Source organism: Lathamus discolor, chromosome 5 (genome assembly GCF_037157495.1).
Source record: "Lathamus discolor isolate bLatDis1 chromosome 5, bLatDis1.hap1, whole genome shotgun sequence".
Taxonomy (NCBI): Eukaryota; Metazoa; Chordata; class Aves; order Psittaciformes; family Psittacidae; genus Lathamus; species Lathamus discolor.
The window spans coordinates 117,962,277-117,989,479 of record NC_088888.1 but is presented as its reverse complement, the minus strand read 5'-3'; the positions used below and the strand labels follow the sequence as shown (position 1 = coordinate 117,989,479).

The 27,203-nt window shown below is 39.1% G+C and overlaps 1 protein-coding gene across 3 annotated transcripts in view; it reads left to right on the top strand.

Moving 5' to 3' along the window:
• Positions 1 to 27,203, top strand: part of MACROD2 (mono-ADP ribosylhydrolase 2) — an 890,631-nt gene that overhangs the window by 250,707 nt on the left and 612,721 nt on the right. For all 3 annotated transcript variants that reach the window (XM_065682311.1, XM_065682310.1, XM_065682309.1), the window contains exon 5: positions 23,034 to 23,150. In XM_065682311.1, the coding sequence (XP_065538383.1) occupies positions 23,034 to 23,150 (117 nt within the window). The remainder of the gene's footprint in view (positions 1 to 23,033; positions 23,151 to 27,203) is intronic.

The window sequence follows — 27,203 nt, the reverse complement described above, 5'->3', positions numbered from 1 at the left end:
CTTCTAAAATGTACTATTCATCATATTACAGCACTTTGTATTAAATTATTGCATTCATTTTCATTTCAGTCTTTCACTGAAACTTGGTTTTACCTGAGTTTAAATTAGCTCATGTGTAATATTGAGGGATATGTGTACAAGAAGGAGTTTGGCCTTGAATCAGAAAAGCACTGAAACATGCCTTTAAAACCGAAGCAGATCTGTGGAAAATTCCTCTCTTATTATATTTAATGCAGTGCTCGTAGTCAGAACTTTCTTATTCAAAAGAAAATCTTTCTGCAGAAATGATGTTAATAAATAATGCACTGATGTTATGGTAAGGTGAGGAAAATATATTTGCAGAAAGAGCATCAGTTTTGCAAAGTGTGGAGCGTACCAGAAAAAAAATCAGACACTGGTTTTGATAAATGTTCCTCGTTACCCAGGTGGGAAGTACAGGGCCTGAAACACGTTGCTAATTGGTGTATATGGGGGGAGCACAGTGCATGTTACCTCCTAGAAGCAGTGGGTGAGATATTCCCAATCTGGGCTTCAGCGAGCTGACTTGTTTCTTTTGGGGTGCTTTCCTGCTCTCACAGGGGGCTGTGAGAGTGCAGTGCAGGTACCTCTGACACAAAATAAGATGGAAAAGCAGCAATGAGACAACAAGGGACTGTGCTGTTCAGGGAGTTGCTAAGCAGTTCCCTTCCAGACACTGGAATGCCACATGCATACATTGACCAGGTCTGGTGTCTGGAGATTGTCCTGACCTGGGTAAAGGGATGGATTGGACAACAACCATCCAGAGGTTTCTTCTCACCGGTATTTCTGGTTACTGTACAGCGTATTTCAGTTTGCCTCCCTTCTTGCTCTTGGGTTGTGGAATAAAACCAGTTTTCTGTGGTGTTGTGGCATGCAGTGGAGATCATTTGCTCTTCCTTTTAGTAATTCTACATCCATCTCCAGCCATGGCTTGAGGTCCTGATAGGCACAAAGAGATACTTTTTGACACCCTGAGTGTCAGCAGTTTGAGTAACTTCAGTTTGTGATATAATTAACACGGTCCTTTTTTTAGTGGTGTTTTCCTGCTTTCATTGTGTGCATGTTTTTAGATGTTTTAAAGCAGCATCCTGATACTACAATTTCTAGATGAATCAAATATATATATAATTGGAATACGACCACATGTAACATACAAAATTAGCTACTGTGAACCTACTATCTGTGTGTAGCATATAAAATTAGCTACCGTGCAGTGATTATCCAGTGGAAGTTAATTCCTTGCTTGCTGGTAATCTTTTCCTACACAAAGAGGCAGAAAACATTTTATCATTGCATTTGGTGTTCCTCCTGTAAGATGAATGTCTGGAGGAAAACACACGTCAGATGAAATAAGAACATTCTTTGAACATGATTTAATGCCTGTTAACTCACAGGACATCCACTAAGACCTTAATTAAAACGATGTTTTCGTATGTAGCTTTCTTTCAGTATTGACAGATGTGTCTGCTCAAGATCTTTTAATGAATCACCTCACCATTGAAAATAATGGCTATCTCTCATAACTTAAGTGTCTCCTAACTTCTCTGTGTTTCTTGTGTGTAAGAGAGACTTATTAGGCTTATTCTCACCTCATGCCTTTCCATCTTTGCTGCACCATCATCTATTGCTCCTGGATGCTCCTGTTCCCCAGTATGTGATTGATGAGTAACAGGAATCACTTGGGCAGAAAGAAGTCAATCTAAATTGTATTTACTGTAAATAGTCTGAAAAAAAAGAGTTTTCCAAAGTTGCCTCCTTGGTTTGGAAATCAGAATCTTACGGATTTTGTGTTGCATGATTTGGCTCTTTCCTGCTGTAATTATTGTTATAATAACCAAACTTTTTGTTGTGTTTTTGTTGTGTTTTTCCTGATATAAAAAAATAAATTCCTGGATCATGAATAAAACATTCGTACATTACATACTGTATAAAATGTTCGTCAGGAGGAGTAATTAAAATTAATTAATGCTTCTGGTAAGGGAGTAATTGTCCCCTGAAGATACTGAGCACTGGACTGGAAGATGTTTAAGAGCTTCCAAAAAGGTAAACTGAACACATTTCTTTAAAAGAAAAGCTGCTTTGAAAGTCAACCCCTATTATTGCAGCTTCCCTCTCGAGCTTATTGATCGCTTTTTGTCTTCAGGAGCTCTGCAGTCTCTTCAGGAAACATTATCAGCTACAAGCTATCCCTCTTGGCGGTCATCCTCTGACCACACCATGAAGTATCACTCCTCATGCATAAAATATAGGACGGAGGCATTGGTCATGTCTGTTCCTCCCTCCCCCAGATGTTATATTCCGATATGCTTCCCAAGAATAATGTCACAGCCTTTAATTATTTACAGAAGTCATGGAGCCATAGTAGCAGCCAGTGTAATGATGATGATAATCTGCATATCTATGGTTCTTCTGTCTGAGGAATGTAAAGTACTTTACAAACATTAGTTAAGCAAGTGTTATCTTTCCATCACTACTACTAAGTGGCCCTACTGGAATAATCAGGCTGCTATTAAGTGAAGTTACTCTCCTCTCCATTTGTATTTAACGTGCTAAAATAATTGATGTATTTAGTACATGCTCTTATTTCCCTATTTTCCATGTTCTTTTTACTTTGTGCCTTTCTCCTTTAAGGCTAGTTTTGGAGGAGGGAACTTGATTTTGAAAGAATATTTATTCTCTAAATGTGAAACTGGAAAAATAAAGGAAAAATCATTTCACATGGTGGCTGTTTTATAAATAGTTTAAGAATTTGTAAGACTTCAGTCTCCAAAGCCAGGCTCTCCAAGGCCCTGTCTCAAAGCATGTTGCAGAGTAGATGGAGAATATGCTGTGTTCTTGAATGTTTGTGGAGTTGCCAGAGCGCTCTTTGTGCAGAGGGGAAAATACAATTTTAAGAAAATGATTTGGCAGTAGTGCTAGGCCAGCAAGTGTGGTTCTACAGCTTCTTGGCAATGTTGTGTAACTCTTCTGTCTAGGAAAAATATAAAAGTTGCAGACAGCTTTTATCTAACCTGACAGGGTACAGTAAAATATGGTGCTCGCAGCTCAGGAGGTGCTATCTTTCCAAATGCTGCCAAAATATATTGGTGTGCCACGATACACTGCTGCTTTATTAAACTCTCTGAACGAGAAAGTGGGATGGGATTTACACATTTCCTGTTCCATTATCCACAAGTACCTCTGTTCCTTTTCTTAGGGAGAGCCATATTCTAACTCTCTGGTAGGATATTCACTTTACGGCCTGAGACCTCATATCATTCATGTGCATCGAAGGTGTGATGGAGCAAAGCCAACAGAAAACATCTTCTCTTTGGCCTTGTTGATTTTCTGTTTATGGACATTGTGTAAAGTTTGGTGTTGGTAGGTCAAGAAGTCATCTAAAGGACAAGGGGTATCTTACAGCTCTGAGGAGACAGGCTTTTCTGCAAGCAGAACAGTACTGATTCTTTCACAGCATCTTTCTGATTTGCCCTGGCAGACAGCAAAGTACTACCATAATACCACGTTTGAAAAGACAAAAGGGCAGGGGCCATCTCCTAGATGGTAACTTCAATTACTTGGCACCATTACCTGTAAGGGAAGGATCTTCAGAATCCATCCCTCCAGTTTCTGCAGTGTTTCTGAATCCTCTAAGTTGATTTAAGGGTATTTAAACATATATAACTTATATATAGCATGTTCTATGTATGTTATGGATATATAACTTATGTATGAGTATATAACTTTCTGTTAAATCCCCATTCTTTAATGTGGTCATTGTGCTTGACAAAGGATACTTAATATAGTCCAGAGCTAAAAAATTGAACAAGGGTAGGTTTATGGTTCAAATTTATAGTATTTCTTCAACTTGGTAAAATCAAGTAGAAGCATAACAGAAGCTCTGAGGCATAAGGAAAAGAAATCAAACTTTATGTTTTCTAATCTTACACACATTAAATTCCTTTTGCAATGATTTTTAAGCTACAGTGTGTTAGGTCAGCTATGTTTCTTGCCTCTTCTGGGGAATCTCTGCATATGTTTCTGAGTATAAAAACATCTACACATCTTATTTTTTTGAGCTTTCCTTTTCAGTATTGTAAAAGAATTACATTTATGCTCTTGGGAATTGTTAATGGTTTTGATTCAGTAAAGCACTCTTTGTATGAACAGATAACATTTATCATTTGCTTAATAACTGTCAATTTATGTGCTAATGTTGAGTAATCGAAAGTAAGATAGAGAAAACACATTTGGTTATTTAACAATGCCATTTGAATGTTAGTAGTTTTTATAAGAAAGGCTGTATAACTCTGTATGTGAGAGACATTGGCAGCACACAGCTATTTAGAAAGAATTTGTTTGTTTGTTGGAGAAAGGATATGTTTGACAAAAGCTTAATTGTTGTTTTCCCATACCTGTGCCAAGGAAAAGCCCATGCTGCAGTTAGCGTGGTGCTTTTGTGCACTCACGGAAGTGCCTCAGCACTCAGGAGATGTTCCTAAATCCTCAGCTCTGAAGAGCCCTTTCAGGTACCCACATTTACTCTCTGCAGTATCAGGTGGATTGAATCCTGTTTGGGATCTTTGGAAAAATCGTGCCTTGTTTTGTACGTTATAAATCCATTTCTGCTTCACTTTGGAGTGGGTTTGTTCTGATGTGTAGTGAAGCGGTATCCAGACCAGTAGAACTAAATGGAGCGTAAGAATTAGGGAAACAGTGAAGTACAACAATCGCACCTACTGCAGCAGAAACAGGAGCAGAGCCATGAATACCTAATTGACTGCAGTGATGACTGCCCCATGCAGCCATTATTTTTGAGTGTGTTTTAGCAGTGCTTCAATTTTAACTCTTTCACAAAGCTCAAGACTAGAACATGTTTAAAAAAGGTGACATTAAAGAGTATGCTAGACTGATAGCAACATGGTGAAGGTTTCATGTGAGGCAAGAAGTCTTGCATATTACAAGAAATTGCTCCCCTTACTGTCAGCTGCGTCATTAGAACAGTTTATTTTCTCCTTCATACTTAATTTAGGGATGCATATTTAGGGATGCATTGATGGCAATGACATTAGGGACACTGACCGTTGGGCCTTCTGGCTTGTCCTACCATTAATATCCTACAAAAAGCTTTACATACGTATGTCTATGTTTCTTCTTTCCCCCCACTGCAGTCCCTCTCACTTTTTCTGATGTTTTGTTGTTGGTTTTGAAGGGCTCAATCCTTACATAATGTAATTTTACTGTTTCTGCACCAGTTTAAGCATATCCCTAAGCCAGTAAGTACAAAGAGCCTTTAAGAGGAAGGAAGGGACATTTTTGGAGCTATTCTGCATTCTTTATTCCTCACAGGATTCTGGAGGCATCTGTGGCCAAGGTGGCTTTCTGGAGTCCTATGGACAAGCAGGCTGTTGGCCTCGTGAATCATGAAGGCCTAGTATGACATACATATGGTGCCAAGTTTCATATGGTGCCATTGTGGAATAATCAAGGAACATTGAAATGCTGCTAAAATGTGGCTCTGTACTTCCAGGGAAGAAGAATACCTCCTGGTCTATTGGAATGAAAACTTAATTAAGCCAGGTTTCTCTGAGAACCCCTAATAATTGTGTTCTACTTTAAAACCTCCAGGTTTATGAATAATAGAAGGGAAAGATTGAACACAACCATCAAAACTTTCTTTTCACTTTTTATTCTATGCTCTCCTGGGGTATCTATTTGAAGTATCAAGAGAACATTACTAGTTTTACAATAGTTAACTCTGTGGCATCTAAAAAAAGTGCAAATGCTGTCTCATGGAGCTATTTTCTTGCTTTCAAGTAGTTAGGCTTGCAACACCAACCTGTCTCGTGTTCGATAGGGAATCTGCTGAACATGAGAAAATGTTCAGACTGAATGACTTCTCCGTCAATATTCCATAAATGCTAGAGGTGGAAGTTCAAACCCTGATGTTCACTGAGTCATCTTGTCAGTCTCATCCATGATCCTTATTGTGTTTCATAAATGTTGTGACCACAGGTGAACGCGCTTCATTTACTCATTCACAGATGGGCTGATTGTTGTAGTGAAACCTGGGGCTTCTTGAAGGCCAAGGCAGTTTTGTCAGGGATTTCTTGTCAGACTGGAAAGGAAATATGTGATAGTATCCATTTGTGCTTTGTTTATGTCCCATCCTATATGAGCAGTCTGCAGATGTTGAAACACTCTTATTCTGGTTTCCTTGTGCTGTCTGTTGCCTACTATTAATTACCAACATGTTATTTAATCTAATGGTTATTTGCAGATGTCCTTGACAAAGCGTTACAAGTTTCAAAACAAGTTGGTTTCTGCACATTCCTGAAAACTGATGTCCAGAGAGAAGCAAAAACTTCTCTTGAGGTGGGGAAATCCAGGGAGACTCAACCATTATGTATTTTGTTGGCATCCTGTAGCTGGCCAGCGTTTCAGATTCAGTACAGCACGTGTGGCTTTTACCCTGCCAGCAGATCAAAAAGGTCCTCGTGGCAGGCATGGAAGAACTGAGTGTAGAGTAAGTGAAGGGAGGCTGGAGATCTGGAACTTTCTGGAGATACTGGTTACGTCTAGAAGGTATCGAAAATACCATGTGTCATTTTAACCTGTGTTTTCCTATTTCGTGTTCATCTCCTTTGTGAAATATGAAATCCTCTAATTAAAGAGCTGTGTAAGGCCTTAAGGAGTTTTGATGTGATAAAACCTCTTGCTTTCAAATTATGTCTGGTCTGTAAAACGTTGCACAATGAGATTTCTATTCAAAAGTATTCTTGTAATATCTGTATCTGTGCTGACTCACACATAAGGCATTAATGGAGAAGGAACAGTATATTGGTACTTGACTAATCCTATTAGTTTTAAACAAAAAAAATCAAGTAGGAATTGTAGTTCAGTAAAGAAAACTGCCTTGTAGAAGGTTGTGAATGTCAGTTTCACCCTTTTACAACAGTCAGGCCATTGACAACTGTATCCCCTGGATTTCATACAATAATACTTATAAGAATGCTTCTGTTGGGTCTTTTATGTAGATGTTTTCAATGGGCAAATAGATTTGTTCAGGTGGACCAATACTTGAACTCCAGGCATTGTATGACAGCGTCAGCTAATGAAAATCATCTTGTGCAATAGGCCAATAGATCAGGAAGCTGGCCTTCTCATTAGAAGAGGTAGTTACAAAAATCTTGGTCTTGTTGAAAAGGAAGAGCAAAATCAAGAAAAAGTAATGTAGATGTAGATGTGAGGAAAAGAAGTGAGAAGCCCAGTCCTCTGCTGAAAGCTGGGTTAAAGGCAGCCCTTGTTTTGAGTCACACCATGGTACATATTGAGAGAGTGGAGGCTTTAGCTTGTCATAGAATCATAGAATCATAGAATAGTTAGGGTTGGAAAGGACCTCAAGATCATCCAGTTCCAACCCCCCTGCCATGGACAGGGACACCTCACACTAAACCATCCCACACAAGGCTTCATCCAACCTGGCCCTCATTAGGCTCTGTATGCTCAGGCCTCTGCCTGGAGCGCCCGCCCAGGTTGTGCATACCTTGGGCCTCAGATAACAGCCTGGGATCCATAAACGGAGGTCTGACAGGAGCATTCAGATCTGGGCTGTATTTGCTGTCAGCTTAGACCTTTCATCCTCCTTAAGTACTGCAGCTACACCTATTTTTTGTGGTTCTTGCTATCACCACGAATAGGTGCCCTTCCAAATGGAATAGGTGTCATCTTGGGACTGTTTTCAAGTGAGGCTTTTGTGCCAGTTATTGTTTAGCTTTCGTTCTTCCATCTTAATAATGAAAAACATGTATTTGCGATAACACATAGGTGTTGGGTTTTGTTTTACCCTGGAGCATAAACATAATTAGTAAAAATAATAACAATAGAAAGATTTTTAGATGGTAGGACAGCTCCTCAACTTTTTCTGTAGGTTTTTATCACTTCAGAAGGGTGGAAAGAAGATCTATTTCAACCACACTTATGTTTTGTAAATGGAAGTTAAGCAGGGGGTGGCTCTGCAAAACCTCCAGCATCCAATCCAGCATAAGTTGTTCTCTGATTCTGTGAAAGGATAGATGTTGAAAATAAAATACATTAATACTATTAAAGTAAATGTAAGATGCCCATTTATTGGCGTGAAATATGTCTTTTCCTAGGACTGTGACAAGCTTGTCTCTACAGTGTGATGCTGGTAATCCTGAAACCTGTGAAATATTTATGGTGTGGCATTGTAGGTTAACCATAGTCCTGTGGAGACTGTCTTATAAAATGGTTCACCAGCATATTCACACGTTTTGCTTATTCAGGTTGAACTGAGATGAGTATTTCACAAGTACTTGGCTGTGTAAAATGTTCTGTATAATATTGTGGAGGCAGGTGGGTGGGGGGAGAAGCGAATTACTTTTCTTGATCATCTTCCCATCAGAAGTAACTAGAACTGTGGCATTAGGTTATTTGCCTAAGTTGTCTTGATGCTCTGAAGGAGGTTCTCCATCATTCCCTCAGTCTTGTTGCTTCCCAGCACTTCATCTTTAACATCACCACTGCAAGCTGTCACTACTAGTTATTCTAAGGCTTGCTTATGCTTGTACCTAAGGGTGGCTGAATGATTTTGTTCTGCCATTGCTCAGTGATGGCTCTTTACAACTAAAACCTTCAGGGATGAATATCCATCCTATCATGCTGATGTCTGTGTGGGGCTGATGCACAGTTTGAATTTGATGGGAATTGTTTCTTTAACACATGGACTTTAGCACAGGTTGTTAGGGATCAGTAACAAAACTCCTGCCCTCTTACAATACACAAATCTATTTTACTCGGGTGTGAGAACGGACCTTCCCCCTTTATTTGCAGGTACTAACTCAGGCACTGATAAAAAACCCGAAAAATTCAAACACATTTCAACTAAAACCAATATTTAAAGGGTGCATTTACCTTGTTGTTTATAGTTGAGGCCTAAAACTATGCTTTGGAAAGAAATGCCCTGACTCTCCTCACTGCTTTGGTATCTTCAGGTATCTTGGAACACATGAGTTTGGTTTCTTTTTGGTAAAAGCAGACTGGAGGATGTGTCCCTAATGCATTCCACTGGAAAACTGGCATTCAGTCCTAGGACCAGACAACAAGTAGCCCAAAGTAAAAACAAAGACCAAACCAAACACACAAACCCACGCAACTCCCCCAAAATGTGGATAGCATTTATAGAACAGGTTCTCAACACCAGCTGGTTCACTGCACAGTTGTGATCTTACTGGTTCTCTGTATTTGCTAATGAAGATGTCCCCAAAGTGCTACATTTTAATAGAAAATTGTAGATGGGGCTTAGTGTACTCTTTGTACAGATGGCAGTTGACAATGCCTCTTCAGCTTCCAAACTCACCCTGGGTTCTTTGCATAATCCTGCATAACACTTCCTATTTGCAAGCCTTTGACTGCTATGAAAGTAAGTAGGCCAAGCTGTCTTTAAAAGTACACTTTCTGACAGTGGGTGGAGTAATGTTAAAATGATGTTGAAATTTATTCTGCATTTGATGCCACCAACATAAGCTATTAAGATTAATATTGTTTCTTTTTGAAATGTGGGTAAAGATCCTGTTCCATAAACGTTTCCAGGAAGGAGGGTGATCTGCAAGTGGAATTTATGCCCAGGGTCCATACAGTCTTTGGAGCTTTGGTATCTTCAGCCAGTGTTGCATGTCCTCTCACTTTATTCTTCAGCATATTGGAATGATAAGTTCTTTCTCATGATACGAGGCTGCATTTTGGATCTAAAGTGCATAGTTTTAAAAACCCACTAAATTGAATGAATCTGGCTTAAAGGTTCTGGTGTAACTTCTGAGAAATGCTATTTTTATTTCTCTGCAAGCTTTTTAGACTGGAACTTTCCATCTTTTTTGTATAATGCTAGAAACATACATCCCTTCCCTCCCCTTTTTATGAAAGTAGAAAGATAGAACAATACATATCCTGTGATATTTTGGATTATACTTAAGCCTCCAGATTTCCCTTTCCAGCTTTCATACCTCCCTCCCCTCCCCTTTTAATGCAAGCTGGAATCAATCTTTCAATCTTTCTACTTTTTCTTTAATAAAAACTATATGTATTGGACATACACACATTTGAATATGTTTACACCTTTGATGAGATAATGCTGAGCTGTGTCTCAGTGCTCTTGTATTAATTTTGTTGATATTGCTTGATCTGAGAACTTGAGATGCTTTGGGTGAATTGTTGTTCGGCATCGCCTCTTTACAACTCAGTTACTACATTATGTATCCATGGAACATTGCTATGGAATTGATGCTGTTTACTCATTAATTACTGTAGACTGCAGCTCACAGTGTTGGCACTGTGGCTTGTTTGTTACATGCGATGATCACTTTATAAATGTCAATGAAATCAAGACAAAACCCTCTAGTACAACTGGAAGTAACAACTCAGTATTTTCCTCATTAGTTTTGGCAGCAAAGTAGTCTTACAAAGCAGTATGCAATAAAGCACCAGCCAACTGAGTCCCACACTGTGGCTATAATTACATATTTTTGCTTGCTAATCAGTAGAATTTTTCTGTGTACACTATTATACTTTAATGGTTCTGTTGCAACAGCAAATTTACTACAATGTTCTCTTGAAGAAAATGGCACATAATGATTTTGTATTTACTACAAGAAGATATTAAACTAAATAATACATAATGATGTTGCACGGATCAGCCAGCTCTTTAGTTCTTCTGTTCCTTATCTCTCTTTTAATAGTGTTTTAGGACAAACATAAACTTATTTGGGAGGGAATTACCAGAATTACAGAACTGGTAAATATAGCCATTTGAGTGGGATGCCTGGTTTCTTACTTGAAAATTATTGGATTGTAATTTTAAGTTGTACTTAGTACTTTAATTTCGCTTCCCACAAGTCATGCAGCAGAAGGAGGGTTGCAGCCAGCTCAGATAAGTTCATTAATTACAGGCTTACCTTTCTTGTAGGTTAAAGCAGCTTGTGTGGTGCTTGATTAAACAAGCTGTTGGGTACGGCCCTGTGGAGGGCTGGAGAGCAAACAGCTCAGAGAACCCAAGTAACTTCTGGATCCAGAGTCTTCCATTACCTATAAAGGTCACTTGCTATTATCAGGCTCTGTGTCCTTCTCCTTGGTTTAAATTATTTTGATCCAAAGTGACTACACTGCAAACCCCCTCCCCCAAGTACGGTGGGCAATTTTGGAAGGCTTTTTTTTTAATGTCACGCTTGTTCCATGAGCTTGCCTGACATTAAATAAATAAGTAAGCAAGCAGGCACTCGGGAATTTTTGCTCCTTTTTATTCACAGTTACACAGTCACTTAAATTCCACTTGAATTATGAATTGTTATAATCATCATGAATATATCTGACAATCTTAGGTTAATATAATGCTTTTCCATTTACCTTGGAAACAGAACTTTACTGTCAGAGACAATCTGTCCAGGAGTGGAAATGGAAGGGAGTGCCTGCTGATGGCAGCTTGCCCCTTTCCTCCATACACAGTTAATTATGTGTGAAGGTTGTGCTGATGTCTCTAATTTTTTTACAGACCTGTCAGATTCTGCAATGGGTTCTGACATATTAGTGGGAGGAAATAGTTTTCTTCTGTACTTGATTTGAGGGATAAGTCTGTATCAGGATACGATACTGTTTTCATAGGGGAAATTGTGGTATTTTTACATGTTGCAGGAAAAGATTTGATAGTTCAGCATTGCTGAATGTTGTGTCCTGCATCTTTCAAGTTACCTTTTGGCAAGATTTTTTAAGTTCTCTTTGTCTTACACGTGTTGCACATACAGTTTGTCATAGCCTCTGAACAAAAGAGAGGAATGCTTGAGACTTTTCGTGGGCAATGAGTTCTCAGGCTTGTGTTAAACCACTGTGTGGAAAAACCTTGTTCATACACCATTTTCCGGTTAATCTAGTGTTTACCTTTTTCTTCCGTTATATTTATTCCATTTGAATACATTGTAATGTGTTCAATTGGATTTACCTATTGCAAGGCAGTTTTTGTATAATTAATACTGTTAATTAATCTGGCTGGAAGCAACATTCCAAATGGAGACAATGTTTCTATCATTGCAGACTGAGAAGTATCTCAACTGTGTTTTCTCCCTTCAGTGGTTCATGATGAAAGTAAATTGGCACAAGTGAAAATGGTCCAGGAAACAGGAAAACCAGCTGCTACTCAGTAAATAATCTGTAGTGTTCCTATAGCCTGCTAAGCCTTACTGCAAGCAGAAGAATACCTCCTTGTTGATACTTAGTCTTGCTCCTTTGTACATTCCAGCTGCTGCCCTAATTCAGTCCCTAAAATCCTTGTGGGTTTTTACGTCCCCTTTGAAGTGTGTCCAGAAATGCACATACTCTGCTTCTGTAACTAACCTTTCCTCTGTTACTTTCTTCACCTGCCTAGTTGTAGGCAGCTCATCACTTAAACCTTCATGAAGATTCAGTGCTGTTGTAGTCAAGCTGAACCCATATGGGTTAGAAGAGATGACTTGAAAGCAAACAAATAAATTGCTAATAATAAGTGTTTAAAACATAATATTTGAAACCATAAGTAATAAAGGCTTTTATCTTGGCAGACTTTCCCTTCTTTCTTTTGCAAAATTTTCCAGGAAAGAGGAGGTATTCACCTTGCATCATGTATCTCCTTCATCTGCAGGCTCAGATGTTTTATTCTAGCAGTTATGTATAGTGTTTCTGGTGATTGGTGCACTCAATAGCTGAAGAGAAGTGTCCCATTCTCCTGTGTCTGGCTGAGTTATACTCAGAAGTCATATTTTGCTACAGAAGCTTTCAGGCTTTATATCCACCAAGACCTATGTGAGAACGCCTTTCTTCCCATGTTCTCTGTAAGGAGGAGGTCTTAGCTCACTTTCCATTGCATTTCAGTGAGGAAAATGTGGTTAAAATTTTTCCTATTCCTGTAAAACTCTTAGGAATGACATACCAACGGCCTGTTGGGCTGTGAGGATGCGCCACAGTTACAAGGCTTCCTTTTACACAGTCATTTTACAATTAGTACTTGGCAGCCTGCTCTGTCTAAGTCCTTGACCTGTGCCTGTCAACTGCTAGCTGATCATACTGAAGAAATGTGTATAATCACTGTGTGATGACTGCTTAATATCTGCATTCCAAATATGCAAATACTTATTCTGGCTTAATACAAGTCATCTGCCATGTCAGGCCCATGCACTTGGTACGTTTGAAATGTTTGGAAGTTATGGAGCTTGCCACCGCAGTCTCTTGTCTTTTCATGAGGAGCCCTATAATGCTGAAACCTACAGAGAAGGAAAACAGTTCTTGAACAGAGAGGAAGTGCTTGTCTGTATGTGTTGTAAATGGGCAAAAACCCAAACAGAAATACTTCCTTAAAGACTCTGCAGTGTTTTTTCTTTTTTGGTATCTTTTCCTAGGTTAGCAGCATGCTTTTACTCAATCTGCAGTATTTATTTCCTTGCTAATACTGCTGTCCACATTACACAGAGGACTACACAGAATTGTAAGATACGAATCCAAATACTTGCGTTAGTCTGAAATGCTCACAAAACATTCAGAAAAAAAAACCCAAGAAAAAGGCATGTCCAGAGTGGTGCAGAAAAGACATCTTTCTCAGGTCTGGCTTTTGCCAGTACTGAAGGGCTGGAAGAAGCGCTGGTGGAAGCACTGGTAACTTCTTTGTCCGGTCTTGCCCTCTTCTTTTAAGCATTTCCTTTGGCCATTGTCTGAGATAGGTTGCTGAGACAGAGGGACAGTGGGTCTTACCAGTGAGTCTTATTCATTTCTGTGTTCTTTATTCAATTTATATTTACAGCATCAGAACATTGGTAAATCACTTTTTTAATAAAATCTGGGTTTCATTGACCTTTCAGGCGTATTTTTTATCTTTTTAGGTACTTGTTTCTTTACTATTTCTCTGAATTTAACTTAATGTTTCCAAACAGCACAGGAGGAAAATTAGACTGTAGTTCTGTGAACTAGACAGAGATTGATACATAGTAGCTTAACTTCATCCATAGCTTAATAGCCATGGTGAGAAAAGAGAGTTTCGGTGAGATTTTAAAAGCAATAATATTGTTATTTACTGTGATTTTCTCCTGTGCTTGAGGGAGGAAGCACAAAGATGCTTGTTTAAGAAAAGAAGCAAGTGAAAGAGCTGAAGGAGGCTATCATCTTGTCCAGGCATAGGTGGGCATTGACTTTTCTGTGTGGAAATAGAAAGAAATGTTAAGCAGAAGCTACTTTGCAGAGGGCTAGGAAAAGTTCTGGTGTCATCTCCCTAAACACTTACATCATTTAAGTTCATGGTGTAAAACCCTAATGGGTAGGTTAAAGCTTAACTAATAGACTTTTATTTCTATCCCTGATACTGGGTAGTGCAATGTGTAGCTAACCCTTCCCTATTTCCTGCCTTTTCGTAGGAACACAGCTACAACTTTTTTCACATGGTCTTAATCTGTTCCACACTTCATGTTTTCAGTGCTCTTAGGAAGAGGCTCCAATGCCTGAAGTTGGACTTCAGAGTTGTTTTCTTGGTGAAGAATGAGAGTCCTGTAATAATAGCAGACTCACATGAACAGAAATCCAGGACAAAGCAGGCACCCCAGCACTGAAATACAGATAGGCCTTTCTGTCTTTCCAGTCTGCCCTTCCAGTTGTGGTATTCAGCTGGAAATGAAGCCCTGTGACTGGCCAGGAGGCTGAGGAAGGGATTTTGGAGTCAAAGACCCATTTCTTCAGGATGATACTACATTAAAAAACCTCACAGCTTCTTAATAGTCAGTTTGGGAAGCTGGGGGAGCACTTGGGATGAATGTGAGCTGAGTTTGGTTTAATAGCATAGAACAGCCTGAGATTTCACCAGGCTTCAGCTTATCCCTTCACTCCTCAACAAACAATAACGTATTTTTTGTGCTTGCTGCAGTGAGGTATTTATGGCTTCGCTGTCTCATTTCCATCTGTAGAAGAAGAGTGTGGTTGTGTCAGGTGTTTCGACGCTAACACAATTAAAAGGAAGTGAACGGTTCCTCCACACATGCCTTAACGTCAGCGTTTTGGACTGGGAAAAACTGGAAAAACACTATTGGAGCCTCTCCTAGTTCTTTTTCCCCTGCTAAAAGTGTGACATTCAGAGAGGTTTATCAGACCCATGTTTCCCCGAGCCCTTATGCTGCTTGAGTGGGCTGACAAAAGTGTGAATCCTATTGACATTATAACTCTGTCTACAATTGGAGTGGAGCACTCGGAGACTGAGAAAGATGATGTCCTGAGCACGAAATAAAGCAAACACTTTCTTTATAGCTTAGTCATTAATGGAAGGTATTTACCAATCACCTTTGCTAACGTGATAGAGCAACTTTTACTTGGCTTTTCCTGTTTTTTTTAATAGGAGTTTCTGATATCCCAAGACATTTGACTAAAATAAAAAAACCTGCCAAAATGTGTAAGTTTACTGTTGTTTTGTGGTTTTGTCAAAGAAAGAATAGTTGGTTGTGTGCAAGTAATGTAGAACACTTAAAATTTAACAGGTCCATGGGTAAGTGAGCTTTATTTTGAATCACTGTTGACTTCTTAATTTCCATATGTCTTTTTGCCAGCATATAGCATGGACATTGATTATATTGGATCTTTCAGCTGCTTTTGTTATGCTTGAATGTGAACTGCATCCAGATTAAGGGCAACCTTCTCTTAAACAACCAGTAGGTTTTAAAATTTAATTCCCAGCACTTTTCGCCATAGAAGGCAATAACTGGTGGGGTATAATCCTAAATGTCAGCTGAACAGTATTCTAGGATACAAGTTCCTCATGTATGACTTTACAACAAGGCTTACACGTACCATTGTTATGAGTAGTTTTATGCCTTGCAGTTTGTACTGGAATAATAGTTTTATTACATCTTATTATTACTTTTCATTAAATTCTCTCTGCAGCAGGGTTTAGTGGTTGGAGGTGGGGGGACCCAGAGTTTTAATTCTGGGTGCAGTGAGGCCCCTCGTGCAGCCACAGGATGTTGATTCTTAAAGATAGACACTATCTAGACAATGGGAATTGACACATTAGGTGGTTGGTAGCTTAAGGATCCAGACTTTCAGCTCTCAGTTTTGTCTTGATTTAATGTGAGTGTAGGCACTAAGAATTTCTGCAAATAAGCATATTTAAGGGACTATAAACCTAGATTGTCTGGGATGAAACGTGAACCTAATTCAGTGAAAGAGCCATCTCCAAGTAAATGGTTCATCTGTGGAATTTTTTTTTTTCTCCTAAATGGAGAATTTTAAGGCTAAAGCAGATCATGCTTTTAAACTCTTGGAGATCTTGGCCAGAAAGCGCTGTATAAATGAGAAGTATTTAAAATTAATTATGTTGGAGGCCTATAAACCAGTGCATTGATTAAAAATCTTCAGTTCATTAAACTTCCCAATGGCAGAGGCCATCTCTGTAATATAAACTGCTGCTGCTAGCAGCGGCGGCTGACTGGCATCTGTGTTCTAATCTTCTTGAAGATCCCACCTTTGTTCATTAGACCAGTAGCTGTTGTCTCTTGCTGGGCAGGATTTATTTCCTCTTGACATCAGTCTCAGAGGTGCAGTTGCAACTTTGGCAGCACTTGATTCCAATGAACTTCCTAGAGGTGCTTTACCACTTTTGTAGAATGAGATTGCTTTTGGATGTGAGTTGGTTTTTTGGGTGGGTTTTGGGGTTTTGGTGGGGGGCTTTGGAGAGTGTTTGGGATTTTTTTTGTCGTTTTGTGGTTTCCAACACCCCCACACACATACCCTCCCCACTTCTGGTTTCCACACGTCCTTGAATGGGTGTTTCTGAAAGGTCCACAAGGGCTGAGGGCATGTATAGAAGTGTGCTGCAGTCTAGGCAAAACAGCTTCCTTTTCTGTGTCCCTAGAAATATATGTGATATAATGACATTTTCCTGTTTTTATTCCCTCCTGGCATTTGCCATGTGGAAGAACAGCGCCGCTTCATAGATAATTCATGCACAGTTTACTTTCTTAAATAAGTAAGTCTCCTGAATTTCCTAGTGAAAACAAGACATTAAAATCTGGAAAAGCACCAGAGAACAGGAATTCCTATGAAAAAAGAATTATGTAGATTCTTGAAATAGAATCTGTATCATGTGATACACTATTTATCATGTGATAAATCTGCATATGTTGTTTACATCGTAACTTCCATTTATCCAGACTCATGCACAAGGTCACAAAAGAAGTTTGGGCCTTATTATTCCTGGAGGGGTTTGTATTTTTTTGCTGTGGTGTTTGATTACCTTCCCCTCTTTTATTACCATCTGCACCGCAAGGCTAGTTTTGCTGAGGTGATTTTTTTCTCCTAAGCAGCATCCCCTGGTACCTTTAATTCTGTGTTTCCTGCACTTTTGCTTCATTTGCAATTTTAAGAGATTTTCTATAAGAAATAAATTTATTCTATACCGTAGATGACTAAATTAGCCAGTTTTTACTGCACAACCTTAACCCTTTAATTCTGGAGAACACAGTTGCATTACAAGAAATCAAACAAGAAAGGACTTAATCTGTTCACATCCTTTAGTGTGCAGTGAGAAAGATATCAAATATCTCCGTATTTTTGTTTAACACTGGTTTGAGTACACTGTCATTTTGTCTATAAATTTTATTTTGATATTTGATTTTGTCCATGTATTTTAAGCAATTCTTTTCAGGTGACTTCTTTGTGCAGCCAATACTATTGGCTGCAGTAGCTTTGGGAAGAGTTTTTCTTCATTAACGGCTTCTGCTGAATTGTTGGGAGAACAGAACTCTGTCCCTAGTGGCTCTTAAAACTTATGGATGCATGGAGTGAGATTGCTAATATTATTTTTAGTGAAAAAATGTGGAGTATTATTTTTAATAGCTTTATGCAAGCATCAACTGCTTGAACTATAGAGCTGAATCTGAAGCTCCATGAGCCGTCCTTCAGCCCTCAAAATGTAGTTTGTGTATGTGGGTCTTCAAAACTAGGAAACATCTTCCCCGAGCTTGTCCAGCCAAGCCACAGTGAAACAGTAAATACAGAAACTCCATTTGTGTGGGCTCTCCATACGTGACAGTGCACTCCAAACAGGATCGCATTTCAAAGATAAGTCGGCCTGCTGGAGTCTTTGTAGTCATCTGAAAGCAAAAGGGTTGTGTGCTTTTTCAAAGCATTTGTTTTACCTCGGGGTAGGTGGTGGGGAGCGTCTGGCAGCCTGGCAGCCTCCTTGCTGGCAGAGAAATGTAGAAGAGAAGAGGGACCATCCAGTGGGTATTTGCCACTTCACTGATGGCCCCGGGCAGGACTCTTTGAGTATTAATGCTATCAAAATTCCTTAGAAATAGCTTGGTTTATAAGCATGAAATTCATATCAAGCAGCACAGTATCAGTAGGGGTGCTTAGCAGCCCTGTCTTTAGTACCTTCAAGTGTTACTAGTACTTAGAATTGCCCAATTATGACCATGCAGACCAGAGATGGATTTCTTGTCAGTTAAGATTGATAGTTTTGTCTGTGGAACTGTCCCACATCTTTCTCATAGCTGTGAAATGACAGGTCACTTGTGTGTGTAAATGACCAAAAGTATAGATGTGATTTCCACAAATCTGGACAGGAAGGCAGCCTGTAGAAAGAGGCATACTGTGAAGCAGAGTGATAGCTTCAAAGTAAGGCAGCATTCTTCATCGGTTGTAGAAAACAGTGCTAATGCATGATTCCTTATCACTGCCACATGATGCAAGCCAGATTTGACCATAAGTGCCTGGCTTTTTCAGCCTGTCTCGCAAAGAAATTCCAGGGAAGGAACAGTGGGATATGGTTTAACATTTTCCAAATATGTTTTCAAAAATGCAGATGAGCATCTCTCAAACTGATGATACAGATGAAGTATCTGGAACCATTACATCAAAGAATCTTCACTTTCCTATAAAAGTAATTGGGCAGCATGCCACTACTATCAAGTGAATCTCTTCCTCCTTACTACACAATGACAATATGTCTTTGGCCATCATTGTTCCCTCCTGAGGTTGTTGCTATTATCTGTAATTTCCATAAAGTTTCCATGCTAACAATGTCTAACATTACTAGTCAGTGCACACTTCCAGAAAGCAAAATATCTCACACAAATGTTTTGTGCATGCCCATTCCATGGCTTTTTTAAAAATGAATTAATACAGCTAAGACATGTTCTAGCAGAGGCTGAAGTCTCTCATTTAGAGCTGCTAATCTACTCTACCATTGCAAGTACTCTTCTTTATGTTATGCAGAGTACTCATATTTGGCAACACATTTCACTGCTTGGCTTTTTACTTTAAGAGTTATCAAACTTGTGTGATAGATTGTATATATTATTTGTTTCTAGCATGATTTATTGGGTTGTATTAAATGGAAAATGCATACAGATGCCAGAGGTCATCTCTGCTCAAGTGTTTAATAATGTATGGTAGACAAAAAGAGGTTATTCAGAAAATTGGAGGTGGTTTGGTGTTTGGTTTTTCAGGGTTTTTTTTTTGGGTTTTCTTCTGGTGGTGGTTTCCCCCAACTCCTTCATTCTTCTGTGTCATCAGGCACCGAAGTGTATCAAATGCTAATGTCTGCATTTCCATCTATGCCTGTCTGAAGTATTCAATCATTTTCTGTTATGCCACCTTTATAAGGGAAACATGCACGTCTACTTGTTTGGTTTTGGCAGATGTCTTCCATTTTCCTTGTCACATGTCAAAACTGGTTATGATGAAATTGATTTTCCTCCGTTAAGAATTCAATTTTTTTTCAATTATGTTTTCATCTTTCTGGAGGCTGCTTCCATTATAAAGACTGGACATGGACCTGTGTGGAACCAGCTCCGGGAGACTAGTGATAGACTATCTGTATTGTAGCTGTATGTGCATTAAGAGCATGCTTCTGTCATGAGATGGTTTAGCGATGGGGAGCAGTGTTGCCCGTCCCAGCTGTTCTGGCACTTGGTATGCTGACGTATTAGGGATGTTAATACATTGCAGATTTAGAAGTGGCAACCTTGGGTTTCCATTTCCCTGCCAGAGGCAGTGGTTTCTTTTTGCAGGTTCTGCTGTTCGGCTGAGCTCTGAGCTGGACTTGTGTTAAAGGGAACTGAAAAAGCTGTTGATTTGTCCAGATGAGTTGGTGGAGAGGGCACCTAAACAAATCATTGCACAGACTCTGCTCAGGGAGGGTGCCTATTTGTTAGGGACAAGAAGGATCGCAGGGGTGGAAATGATTGATCCACTGCCAAGGGAATAATTGCATGGACTTGAGCCCTTGTCCAGTACTCCTGAGGTGAAAGACTTCTTCCTCTGTAAAGAATCCTGCAGAAAGTGCCAGTCCTAAGCATCAGTGCTATTTTTACGTTAATGTCTCAGGAAATATTAATGTTGGTAAAGATCGTGGTGGTGCTGGTGCTCATAAAAATATACTTGAGGTTTCAATGCACCCTGGTTTACTTATCCTGCTTGGTTTGGAAGAGCATTTAGTAATTAAGTTAAAATAATTAAATCGGACATTCTGAGCACAGGATAGATTTCAGGCATTCTTTTTTCCCCTCGAGGTTATAAAGTGTTATTCTTGCATTAGCATCTTGGAGTGTGTTAAGCAGAGATTTTGGGGAAGTTATAAACAAAAGTTCAGATAAGGTGGAGGAAGAAGACTCAATGTCTTGGCACAGAAATTGCCTGATGTACTTACGGCTAGTGGCATCCACCTTCTTGCAACAAGAGCATTTATAAAGTGTCATTGAAAGTGCACATTCACATGATTCTGTAATTCTCTTTCTGTTTAATAGAAAGTATTCCAAAATGTCATTTCAAAATCTAGTGGCACCGTGTCCAAGATGAGTATGGAGCATTACAGTGAGCCACTTCACCAATTTCACTGTGGCATATTAACTCTGGCACAGAACACCTCGGAAAAGACAATCAATTTTATTTCACACTTAGTAGAAGGCGGCTTCATTCAGATAAAGATATTATCTGCCCTTCCCCTTGAGGGAGATACTCAACACCTTGCAAATCCAGCCTTGACTTTAACGCAGCAATGCCAGTCACCATTTCCTTTGCAGGTTGTTCTGCTGACAGGCAGGGTACAACAAAACGACCACACACTTACTGTATAACATGTGCAGTTTATTAAACAAGAACACTAAAGCGAATAAGCACACTGAAGAAAACAAGCACACTAATGTGAATTGGGTATCTATAGCTATATAGTAAATAAGTACAATAAAGCAAATCAGATATATGTATTTTATATATATATGTAAGTACAGAGGAAAATGAGCAATGCATCAAATCATTCCTGCATAAAGAAAACAGAGGCCAAGAAGAAATACATTACAAATTATCAGTGAATCAATATCCAGGCCTACACTTCAAGCTGGGAAGCCCCGTTGTAGCCGATGCTGGGAGTCTGAGGTAACTGGGGAAATTCCTGTGTGGTGCATCTACCCATAGGTGAGGCTTCAGATTCAGCTAAAAGAGGATCCTGCTTTTATACCCTTAGAAAAACAAGGCTTTGTGCCAGATCTCTGTTTACTCGGGAGGCCATGCAGTTTCTCATGATCTCACTGTTGTCCACGCTGGGAGCATTGGCCAGGCGCCCTGGTGTGGCCAAGTATGAAGGTCATAGAACAGCTGCACACCTCTGTTTTCCTGCCTTTTTCCAACAAACAGTCACTACGAACATAAACATACATACTCTACCAAATACACTTTGACAAAGCCATACTTTGTTATGTCTCTTAGTCATGAGAGGGAATCAGCTCTCAGCTAGGTTGCCATTCATTGCACAGGTCCACAAAACAACTTGGGGTGAGGGGGTTGCCCAGTCTCCCTGCATCCCGGTACCAGGGCAGTGATTGGCTGGTAGTCACGCTGTGTGCCCAAGCCTTGTATTACTCAAAGCTTGCTATGCTAGCCCATACAAACCTACGCAGGTTTTGGACATCTGTTAAAAACCCATCTATGCTTAGCTTTCAAAAGCTTTTCTGGTTTAATTGCTGCAAACATATTGTTGGGTACTGCTGTAACCTTGAACTGGTTAAATCTGAAATAAAATCTGAACTAAATATTGAACTATATGAATATAGAATCTTCCTTTCTTGTCTCCAGAAGCATTTGTTTCGCCTTTCTTTGAGCTTCTTTTACCTTTTTTGAATTGATACTATTTCTCATAGTTGGACTTCATCATTGCTGCTGATTTAGGGCCTTACTGCAGTTAACATGTTCATTCACACAGGATTTCCCTTATTTGTTTCCCTTTTCTGATCTTTTTGTCATAATTACAGTAAATGATGTCTTTGATTGCATGTTGAGAGGGCAGAAATGCTGTGCCAGCAGCCGGTTTTTATTCTTTGCCACTGCTACTATTCTTTTGCTGACTCCCAAGAGTAATAAGATCTATGCACTCTACTAATTTTCCTGCATACTTAGCTGCAATTGCAACCTTCAGTAATTATTATTTCATTAACTCCAATGTATTGCATGAATAATGCAGAATTAAAAAATGGGAAAAAGGTCAAAACAAGATAATTTTTAGATTTCAAATCCATAAGCATTGGGTTGGATTTTTGTATAAGGCATTAATACGATGGTGACATTAAGAAGTCTGCTTAATTGTAGAAGTATCAGAGGTGTGTAGTAAAAGAGAGGCTTGCAGTTAGCTGGGGATCAAACTTGTTTCTGTAGCTTTTCATGAGACTTTCGTAGAGCCTTGAACAAGACCCTTTTCTAACACTGAAAGTTTAATTCTGCTTTAGCTCTTCTAGATGTTCGCAGTTAGCAGAAGTTGACTAAATATTATTTCTTTGATAAACACATGGACTAATCCTGGCAGAAAAGAAGTTTGTGTATATCTGCATATCTGCATATCTGCTTATAGATGAGTAGGTCTGTGCTGGGAATGTGAACATGAGCAGTAAACGTTTGTGACTGTCTATTAGTGTGAAGGCAACAGAAAGACTGGCTTTTAATAAATGACGGTTTCTGGGTTTCCTTTGCAGTGGATGGCTGCATACACAGAGCTGCTGGGCCCTGCTTAGTTGCTGAATGCCGCAACCTGAGCGGCTGTGAGACTGGACAAGCCAAAATCACGTGTGGATACGACCTACCTGCAAAATGTAAGTCAAGGCTCTCTCAGCGGTTTTGTCTTGTTCTAAGCACGTGGAGCTGGTATGCAGGCTTTATTTCCCTGTAGTCTAATTCAACAAGGTATTCATTTTACAAAATTAGCAGTGGGACTTAATTAAGGATGTTCTGTAATAATGTCTTCCCCTCAAAGCAATTCAGGCTTTTCTAAATGATTATTTCACCTATGTTATCCGATGAAAACCTACATGTCTCTAAAATATAAAGCATCTTTCATGTTTATTTTTCGCAAGCCAAAACGTATCATTTCATATGCATAATAAAAGAAATGCTTTATAAAGTATGAAAAAAATATACATTACCATATGTAAGTAAGTTCCATGGAGAGAGTTTTGGGGAATGTTGCATATTTTATGTTCTTCATGCGGATTCCTTGATTATGGATACTTTGAGAGCCGAGGAGATCAAAGTGATGTATTGTGTTTTGAGCTGCTACGTAGAGGCTGATTGGCAATTACTGGGAAGGCATCTGTCACACTTTAGCTTTCGACAGCGTGCAGCTCAGTGCCGGAATGTTTTTGCACTTCGAAAGTGGAATTGTCATAATTCCCATCCTTTTTAAAATAGGAAGTCGGCTATTTGACCTTGTTGTGTAGATGTTGAGCTTGTCTTGGAAAAAATTAACATGCTGACAGCACATTGCTTGGCCAATCCATTATGTACGAACGAGCAGTAGGAAACCTGTGCAAGTTAGGATCTTACAGAATAGTATGCTAAGATGTGATCATACAAATACCAGGAAAGCATTACAAACAGCATAGAACTGGAATTCAAGCTCTCTCTCTTTTTATTTGCAGTCTGCACTAGGAACGTGTCTCATTCAAAAGTATTTAGATCTGTTTTCTCAATTTGCTCTACACATTTTTCAGGTAAAGTCAAATGCCTGCTTCAGTAGCAGGTGGCTTTTTAGGTTCCTGTGGCCCTTGGTGCCTTAGGTAAAGAGGAAAACTGTGTTCCCAGTCATCTGTTGGCACCTTCTGTGATGATGATGAGAGCCACCAATTATTTCCTTGACAGTGCTAATTGCTATGTACGGGAAAACTTTGCTATATTTCATACAGAGCTTCACCACATATTAATAATTATTTATGAAAAGTGATTTGGACTAGAGGTCAGGGAAACGGTTGGGAAGATTCAATGTCATAGTTATGTTGGGTTTGTATATGGCCAAAAACTTCACCTGAGTCCTGTAAAACGGGTACCATTGTTATATAGCACATTGTCATTTACTCTGCAGGGGATTTTTGATGTTTAATTCTTCCCCTTCAACCAAAAAAATATCTTGGGAGGGACAGAAAAGCTGCTCATCCGTAGGTGCGTAATTCTTCCCGTGTGTTTTAATGAGAGAAATGAAATACAAGGCATCAAAGCAATGACCACTGAACTGTGTTAGAAAGAGAAAGGGTCATGTCTGAGGCATGGCCTCCTTTTAAATTTTATAGTAGCTTAATGGGCCTTGCTTAAGTTAGGTGTGTAGAGCAGGATCCTGTCTGAAGACTATAGGGATTTTTTTTTGTTTTGTGCTTTATGTAGGAATAATAAAACAATGAGAAAACCCATTATCACTAGCAGTTGGAAGTAAAACCCCTAACCAGACATAGAGAAAAGTCAATATTCTGCTTAATCAATATGCCTAGAAATTGAAATTGCATCAAAGACATGTCTATTTGGATTTGATCATGCATCAGCCTCGGGTGGGGGAAGGACACATTAACTGACAAACAGGCACGGGGAGGTTAGTGTACAGTTTGCATGCAGAAGCTGAGAATTGGATACTCTTGATCTCTTAGATCTTTTCCTTAAAACATACTTGTGTTCAACGACTGTTGTTTTCTTTTACTTTTCCCTTCAGAAGCTTTTGGTTGTAGGCTCATTACGTTATTTTAGTTTTAGACCATTCATCTGGAAGTGATCAAACAACCAAGACTCTGTTTTCCTATTTTAAAAGCTATAGACGCACTGGATATCTTTGGTCACCCTGTGTCACTTTGTCACAGCAGTATAATTTAACCATGGAAACTATTTTACATCTGAGTTGCGTGATGAGAGCAGCAACATGATGGGAGGTCTGGACTTCCCCATCCGGTTGTGCTGTGATGCAGTCTTGTGTGTCAGCAGTTTGTTGAAGGTTATAGGTGAATGGACAACTGCCAGCTTTCACAATGAATTTGCTTTTCACTTATCTATTTGCATTTAGGAGACCAGCTACAATAATCCATTAACAGTTTGAGTAATGCAATGAGTATTTGGTTGTCTGCCCTTCTCGTGATTGTAGTTGGATGAGTAATGATAGTAAATGGGAAGTGTATTTCCTAGCATGATGAATTATTATTTCTTTTGTTGTTATTTAACTGAATTGCACAATGTTGCAATTGCATTTCCTGCCCCTGGGATTTTCCTATCTCTAGTTCTTCATCCTGAAATGCTTTCCTTGGAAGCGGTTTGCTGAAATCAGCAAAGCTGCTCTGGGATGGAGCTGCCTGCATGTGTACTGTACGAAGCAGGGCTTGGGCTTAAGCTGAGGACTCCATGTTAAAGAAGATTTAGTATTCAAAGATCATGCAGCGTATTGCTTTGTTTTCTAGACTTCTTGGAGGAAGCTAGAGTTAAATTTGGCACTTGAAGGGAAGGTATGCTTTGTCAGGAAGCTGGTAGTTGATAAATAAAAACCACTGTCAATCTCCTTTATGATCTGTGTATTTTTATTGAATACTTTGCTGTATTTACTTAGGTTAAATAAGAACAGGCCTGAGAAACAATTTCTTTGCAGAGTAAGATTGAAAAGTAGTGCTTCACTGAAAAATGCAAAGATTTAGGGCCTAGGCTGGCTTTTCACAATTTGTTCTTGTTGCAGCTGAGTCAGAGCAGTTTGTGAAATACACAAGTAACAGTGTTTGGGGAGAGGATACATAAAGTAGTTCATTTTTTTCTTCATCATTTTATTCTAATAGTGTGAACAGAGCAAGATTACCATGTGTATAGCCTAGAGATGGTGCTATATGATTTTTCCAAGATACTTATTTTTCAATGCCAAAAAATAGTCTGTATGAAAATAGAAGGGAAATCAAACTGAGTTTTCTAATTACCAGTTAATGTAACATTCAGTACAGTTTTACAGAAGTCAGTGTAATCACCATCTGCCTTCTGTGCTTTAAAGGCCTACACAAAGCCCCCCCAAATGCCAACTGAGTTATCTGGTGAATACATAATTTGGTTGATGTCATCTATTGCTGTTTTTCAGCATACACCTAAGCAGGCACCCAAGTTTTCATTGCACTTTGGAGGGCTGGAAAAGGCAGTGTTTTTTGCTCTGAGATGTTTTCCTTTAATGCTCTCCCAGAGCCATCATCAATTACTTAACTTCTGTACTTCTATTGTTGTTCCTTTTAAAGAAAGGTTCATTCTAAATATTGTACAACTGGTCTTCAAACACTGAGCAGTACTCTGATACTGTCATGCTTTAAATAACAGATAAACTGTGTCTGTTTAAATGCTGTACAAATGCTTGTTTTCTTTCTCATTTGATTAATAGTCTCAGTTGGTTCTACTGGCAGAAAATGGTCTGAATGTAAATTGTGTTTATGGCTGGAACCAAGGGTCCATAACAGCCTCATGGCTTGTTATCTGCTTGCAGAGGTTCACTATAAAAAAAGACCCTGTCAGAACACATTAGAAAATACAGTCCCATTCTGCAAGGTATTTAACGGGCTTAAATCCAGTTGAAGATGTGGTGACAGCATCCAGCACAGGTAAGCAGTGCCCCAGCCTTGGCAGGAAAGACCCTCAAACTAACTTTTTTCTATTGTTACTATTTCTAGTAATAGTTTATTTCTTGTTCTGAAAAATGTTTGAGAATAAAACCCCTAAACCTAGGAAAATAAAATCTTATAGCCTCTAATACGGGAAAGAGCCAACCATGGGTAAATTAAATCTGAAAGGTGGACTTTCAGTGGCGGTACCTTACTGGAAATGCTAGGCAGTTTCTAATACATTGGTTTATGTTGTTAATAAATCTGTAATATATG